Genomic DNA, 7,395 nt, shown 5'->3' with positions numbered 1-7,395 from the left:
GTTTCTGATAGATATTGCTTCCACAAATTGAAAACAAATGACTGACTGGTTGAGATAGTTGGAATGCTTTAGATGCCAGAGATTACTCCAAGTCATCTTATAGGCAAGTCAATAGGTCTCATTCATTTTTCATTTCACAATGACATAGAGGATCCTTTTTTTTTTTTTTTTTTTACCACTGGCAGAATCTTCTTCACTTAGCAAAAATACCTGCCATTTGTGCCCTGTGCTGTTGAAAATTATGGCTGCCTTCAGGAGACCCAAAATGAATCCACTCTTCTCTTTCAAACTCTCAATGGTGACAGCCAGCAGCACATCCAAAATCATTATTTAAACGGGACAGGGACAACCTTTTTGTACTTGTTATCAATAGTGCACTCAATCTTACAATCTTAGAAGCTCATCTCGCCCACTATTTAAAAAAAAAACAACATAGAATGTACATTTTTGTTTGTGAAACCATTTTAGCTCTCTTGGTAGAAGGGACATGAAGAAATGAGAAAAAGACAACAGACTATATCTGAAGCTAAGACAGTTTTGAACAGCTGATGGTGGGTGTGATATCAAGAACACTGATTGCTTAAAATAAATCAGAAAATGCCTTAGAAAACTACTTTAAGGATGTGCAGACTTTTGCACTTACCGTAGGTTATTGAATCTTTTTATTTTGTTCTGTTTGGCTGGAAACTGGTTTGCTTATATTTATTTGAATTTTATTAAATAAATACAAAGCTACATCTAAAGAAAACGCTTCAAAATGATTAATCAGAGCTTTTATTATCCTAGTCTCAGTTATATCCATAATTAGACCTTTGAAAGCCACTAAATCCCCTGAAGGCAGGTTGGTATTTGTTGTTTTTTAGAGAAATGTTAACAGAGCATCTAAATATATAAAATGTATTTACTTTGAAGAGATTTTGGATTTAAAATGAGGAATATTTGCAGCCTTCTTCTAAAAGGACTGTTTTTCTAATGTGCAAGGTTTGCTTGTATTAAGAGCTGTATCTTTGATGAAAACTGCAAAGAAAATAAAATATTTCAAATCTAATTCAGTTTTCTTGTAACTACAGCAACTAAAAAAAATCTCGAAAGCAACATTGATTTAGTAATTGTAGCTTAGCCCACAGCCTTGCTTAAATATCAATGAAATTATTCCAAGAACTCTGTGAAGGATGTTTGCAGAAATATTGTCCTCATAATTCAGTTGGTCTTAATGCAGAATTATCTGGTTAATTATCCTCACTTTGTGTTCATCTGTAAAAGAGCCATCAGTGTAGTGTTTAAATGAGGGATAAGGCTTACAGTTCATGGTGATGCTCAGCTTATTATACTGGAGCTGGTTCATAATCTGAACCTACTGATTTGCAGGGGGGAGGGTGATCTAATCTGGATCGCATTTCAACTTCCAGTTAAAAATCTCAAATATTGAGAGCTGTTAAAACAGGAGTTTAGTTTTTCTTCTTAAAAAAAAAAATTTTTTTCATTGAGATTTACAATAACTAGTTACAAATGCTCTTTATTTTTAGCTTCAAGCATGAAGGGCAATATCTATATGTAGTGAGATCCTGAATTTTCCCGCACTATTCCTACAGAAACTGCCCCTTAGTGCTAAAATCTAACTGAAACTATTAACTGCCTGGAAAACTACATAACCTTCAATTGCATCAGAGGGAACAATGCCTGCACTGAAAGGTAATGGATTGACACGGTCACGGCTGGATGAAGATCTGCTGCAGAGCTTTACACACATCATGGTCGCCAGGACTATTCAGTTACATAGGCATTGTTTTACCTTCATGCTGTCCTTGCTGTTTGAGAAAAATCGATTAGTGCAGCTCTTTTTGAGCGCCCAGAACAGGCTCAGTTATCCAGGGAAACAGTACACCACCAGATGGATGGGAAAAAAAGAGAGACGGAGGAGGATTCAGAGAATTGTACAAAAGAGTGCACAGTTCGGTGCAGAAGTCGCTGCTGCCTACGGAGTGCAGTGCTGCTTGTGGGTCAGCAGAAAGTCCACTTCTCACTGCTGCTGTAATTCACAGAGGGAGTCTTTCTCTATGAGCCAAATGATTCATTGTGTTCTTGCTTTGAAAGCAGTAAATTCACAGGCAATTAACTTCGATGAAATCCCCAATGCGATTCGCTGACTCCTCTAAAAAAGTAGAAAAGACTTACTACCAGCAAAATCACCTTTTATTGACTTTCTTCTCTCATGTTGTTTTAAAATAGGCTTGAACCATATTATGCATTTGCTTGTTGCAGATGAGAAGCTCCTCACTATCCTCCGTCATCATAACTTTCTAAAAGAGCTGCAGAAGATTGCTGCTCAAGGTGAGTCACTGATTAGTCACAGTGAATATTTGTGTCCTGAATGTGCCTGTTTATTGATGCAGATGAAGTGGATTAACAAGCTGGAGACATTGAAATGAAATAATTCGTTCATTACTTTTTTAAGGTGATCAAGAGAGGACTCAGCCGCAGAGATACGTTGATAAACCAGCTCCAACCAGGCAATCTCTCCATACTACAGCTGATGGCGCTGGTGAGTGATCAAGCAAAGAGGGAGTTTTAAAAAGCATTTAACCTTTTTTTCACAACTGAGCAAACAACCAAAAGCAATAAAAAAAAATTTTATTGGAAATTTATTTCATTAGAATTTTTCAGGTGAATTTAAAAAAATATATAATTAAATAGTTCCTTATCAGGATTAAATAGAGCCAGACAGCTTTAAATGCTTTATCTGTTAATTATGAGGATTTTCAACTTACAGCTAATAAAAACCCCAATATTTAGAATTAGAATTACATTAAACCAATAAAAACACATTTTATTGAAGAATTAATGTTTAAAAATGTTTCATTGCCTCTCAAAGGTTTAGTTAAAAGTGTACTTTTGTTCTGAAAAATGAGCCTCAATGAAAAGCCTGTTCCAGTTTGCTGAGATGAGCTGGTATTGGGATCTTATGCAATAAAGCAGCACAAAGGTGACAAATCATGGTGAGGTGGAAGGAAAATGATGTGTGTATTTTAGATTTTATTAAAGCTGCAAAGCTTTACCAACTGTAAGGCTCTCAGAAAGGACTCAGCCAGTCCTTTCTTGAATGTATCCAGTTGTTCCATACGGCTGCCGCTCTTCTTTTATCCTGACTTCCCTCCACTGGTGCTGTCTGCATTTCAGAGTTCAGTTTAAAATTAATTATTTTGTCTTTAATTGTAGACATGGTCTTGCCCTTTCTTACCTGAGCTCCTTCAACCAATACTGTCCTGCTTGTGGTTTCACGTCAGCTAGTCGGCTACTTCTGGAGGTCTCAGCTTTAACTATATATATATATATATATACATATATATGTATATAGATATATAAAGTAGAGGTAGTTTTGCACATCAAGAGACCAAACATTTTTCATTCCTCGTTGCAACATTACAGATTGGATGTAGAAAAACAGTAAACATCAAATTACAATCTTAACTTTAAATTGGATTCACATTGGACCGTTTTAATGTAAGCTAGGCTTCGATCTGAACTGTTCAGTTAAAGTTCTGTCATATGTTCATATCTTCATGGCTGCTGTTCTGCTGAAACATTTACCATGTGTCAGTCTCTTTCATGCCCTAATAGCTTTTCTTCCAGGACTGCCCTGTATTTATCACCTTCTACCCTTCCATCATCTCTGAGCAGCTTCTCTACATCAGCTACGTTTCAATTAAGGCTATAATTGGTGTTAGCCTAATGTTTTTTAAAAATGATATTTCGCTCCAATTTGAATTGATTGAAATTGGTTTTATTTAGTGGTGTGAAAGTGAAGGCCTTTAATTCAAAAGAAAGCTACAGTTTTTAGATCTTTTATCATAAGGCTTTTTTAAAAAAAAAAAACAAGCAGTATGTGACAAAAGCTCAAGGCTCCCATATTTTATTTGACAAAGGTTTCATTGTTTCCTCTTTCCAGAGTCAGAAAGTGAAAAGCGAAGAAGTGAAAGTCTCTTGATGTTTTCTCTGAATAGAATGAGGACATGCATGATGTGTTCCCACATTCAAACCTTATCTGATTTGTTTGTAGTCAGACTCACATTAACTCACAAACAGGGAAACGGGCAATAAATGCAGGAATTAATGCAAAAGTTAATCTCAGAACAGGTGGAATTTGCTGACATCAGAGTAGAGGATTTTGAAAGGTACCATGCGGATATACCTGGCATGTATTATATTGCCTTTGTGGAGGTAACAGCTTTTAACATGACAGGAAAATCAATCTCCTTAAGTGAATTAAATTCCCGGCCCATTTCTTTTTCTAGATCGATCCATGTTGGAAGCTTTGGGAGGCCCCGGCGAGCGATCCATCCTATCCCAGAGGAAAAGGGCAGGAGAGAGCGGAGAAGAGAAAGATGAAACCAGGGAAGAGTCACGGGAGGACAGTGAAGCTAAAGAGGAGCATGTGAGGAGGGATGAAGATGAGACACCTACAGAGGCTGAAGATGTTGATGCTGGAACAACAAGCTCAGAGGAGAATTCAGAAGAGGAAAATGAAATGGAGGATAAGAAAGGCAAGATCGTGTCCTGCACCTGAACTTTTATATTCATAGTTTGATAGTTCAACTTGACAGATTTATTTTTTCAGTCAAGACATAAAGAGACAAATAAATATGCACCAATGACTAAAGGTGGAGAGCTTAAAACTGCATGCAGAGAGAGAGCTTACACACGGCTTTGTTTATGGCAGCAGCTTCCATCGTACTGCTGGCTGATTGATGGAAGAGCTTCCATATACATGATGAATTTTACTCTCTCTGGCTCCACTTCCCAGAGGGAATGGAGCCAATATGGCTGGCAGACTGACAGCACACAAACAGAATTGATTAAACCTGTCCATGTGATAAAATTCAAATGAGACAATGCACATATTTTTGGCTGGAAGTTAATCTTAAACCATGATCATCAGGAATTGAGAATATATTTCCATAAATTTGAAATATATTACATAAAAATTGGCTCACTTAGCATTCATCCATATAAAGCAAGACGATACTTCTGAAGACAATGCTGCCAGCTGGCAATGGATGCTTTATTAAAGTAGGAACTTGCTGACAGTGTGGACTGCTACCCCTCTATTCGTCCCTAACGACTGTGTGTGATATTTCCAGGTGATCCTTCTGATAAAAAGAGATCTTCATCCAAAGACAACCAGGAGCAAAAGATGGGGGAGACAGGAGAGAAGGAGAAAAGCGACAAAAGGTCTGAGTTCTTCTCACAGAAACATGATGTCAAGGCAGAGGATGAAAAGCGGGAATACAAGGGTGTAAAACGAGGGAGAGGGGAAAGCCTAAATCACTTGACCCAGAGGGCCAAGAAGAAAGCTGGAAAAGAGGAAGCCCCTCAGCCTGACAGCCAGAAGCAAACATCTCTCCATTCAAAAGAAGAGGAGACGGAGCAGAAGAAGAAGAAAAGAGATCCAGAGAGAAGTCCAGAGGAGAGAGAGTTACAAATGATAGCTAGGGGGACACCAGAGGAGAGGGAGGTGATGGAGGAAGAAGGAAGCGCCACCAGAAAGTCAGAGGTAGGCTTTGCTCTTATTAAACACATGTTGCATTAGATTTCTTTTTACACCCCCTTCTTACCTCCCTCACCCTCCCCATCCATCCTTCCACCTCACCTCCTCTTCTGGTACTTTAAGACCCACTTATGGTTTCAGAAAAATAAACAACCTCCTTGTTGAACTTTAGTAATCAAAGTAATATATGAAGAATGAAGGTGTAACTCATTCTACAAAAAGCTTGGCGTGTATTTTTAGATGCTGAGCTGTTGTATCGTGTAATGGCTTCGGAATGGTTTTAAACTAAAGGCTAAAGTCTATACAAAAAGAAAAGACAACGTGTTATTGTTGTTACTTGATTTCATCATAATATCAATAGAGAAACAGCTTTCATGAGAGTCAGAGGAAAGAAGGTTACTCTGCATGTTGAGTTTGCTTGCTTATGATTAAAGGTTCACATATATCCTTTGCATTGCATGTTTATTACTGCTGTGATTTGACCTGCAGGAGCCTGAGATTGAAAGCCTGGCTGCCATCGAGACGGAGCTTGAAAATGTTGCCCAAAAACTGCACCAGCTGGGGCGAGGCTAATCAGGAGAGTGGCTCAAACTCCGACAGCCTTAGCCTTCCTCCTCCTCCTGCGCTTCACCAGACGTCTGGCTTTTTTATAGAGCGTGCAAATGTATGACAAGGTTTTATCTGTCAATGTTTCTCCTCTAAGATGCTGCTCTGCTTCTTTGTTTTGTTTTTTTTGACATTGTTTTTTTTTCTCTCACATAGAGTTGCACACAGCATAGAGCCACATACTAACACCACATAGGGTATGCATTCTCATGTGCAAACAACATTGCAAAGGCAAATTCCTTATGATATATTTACGTTTAATGGCAGTCATCTGTTCATCCTGCACATGCATCTTGTCTGCTTGTCAGATTAAAAATGATTGATGTGAAAGACTGGCACTAATTCAGGTAGGATAAAGGCTGAGGTTCTACACTAAAGCTTTGTTTAAGTATATATATGTCTATTTCTGGGATAATTTGCTTAACAAGAAAAAAAAAAAAAAAAGGAACACACAAATTGTTCCATATTGTGATAAATCGCTAACCACAATCAAGCCAAGGCAATAAGTTTAGATTTTTAGCAGATAATTGACTGAGTTGTATTCTAACACTGTAATGGATTTCTCTAAGAAAATAAACTATTTGATTCCTGAAGTCTCTTTTTTTGATAAATCCTTTATATTTTGTGATGAACTTTGAATACTAATGAATGTGAAGAGGCTTAATGCATATTTAACATTCCACAGGGCGTCACTTTTGGAAGTTTTCAACACAAAACAAATATTTGCTTATAAAGGAATCTGTTACACTGGGAGTGAGACTAGTATCTTACTGCAAAGACGCATCACCCGTGAAAGTAGGTGAAGTTTTCACTTTTTTGTTTGTTTGTGGGTGTTAAAGCTAGCAGTATGAGTCATCAGATGACACATTGGCTGTTGACACAATCTATCCAGGCGCAATGCACATTTCAGCCCTCAGTGTTTGGCATTGAAATTAATATTTTTCTTTACCTTAGGATAAGGATGACTTGAATAGAAAAAAAAAAATAGGCATTGCTTGTTTTTGCTTATTTTTGTTGCTTTGCAGTGAGGGAAGATAAAAGGTGAAGTTCATTTGGGTGCTTGACTAAAAGTAGAAGCTGTGGAAGCAGTTTGCAAAAGGTTGAAGGAAGTGTGTGTCTTTGTTTCACCAGGCAGGCAGAAACATGGCTCCAAATAGACGTTAAAAGACACACAGCAGAATTGAAAATGCATGATTTATTGCACAAATTAAGCAGTTTTCCACTAACCTGATATTGCATTCCCT

At 37.7% G+C, this 7,395-nt stretch overlaps 1 protein-coding gene across 1 annotated transcript in view; it reads left to right on the top strand.

Annotated features, from left to right (window-relative positions):
* Nucleotides 1-6,722, top strand: part of chga (chromogranin A) — a 12,344-nt gene extending 5,622 nt beyond the window's left edge. Inside the window, exons 4-8 of the mRNA XM_015380649.1 lie at nt 2,263-2,331; nt 2,456-2,542; nt 4,293-4,541; nt 5,139-5,551; nt 6,035-6,722. Of these exons, the coding sequence (XP_015236135.1) occupies nt 2,263-2,331; nt 2,456-2,542; nt 4,293-4,541; nt 5,139-5,551; nt 6,035-6,118 (902 nt within the window). The 3' untranslated portion in view covers nt 6,119-6,722. The remainder of the gene's footprint in view (nt 1-2,262; nt 2,332-2,455; nt 2,543-4,292; nt 4,542-5,138; nt 5,552-6,034) is intronic.
* Nucleotides 6,723-7,395: the final 673 nt, after the last annotated feature.

This window comes from Cyprinodon variegatus, unplaced genomic scaffold, assembly GCF_000732505.1.
Source record: "Cyprinodon variegatus isolate N-32 unplaced genomic scaffold, C_variegatus-1.0 Scaffold219, whole genome shotgun sequence".
Taxonomy (NCBI): domain Eukaryota; kingdom Metazoa; phylum Chordata; class Actinopteri; order Cyprinodontiformes; family Cyprinodontidae; genus Cyprinodon; species Cyprinodon variegatus.
This window is presented reverse-complemented; position numbering and strand designations above follow the sequence as displayed.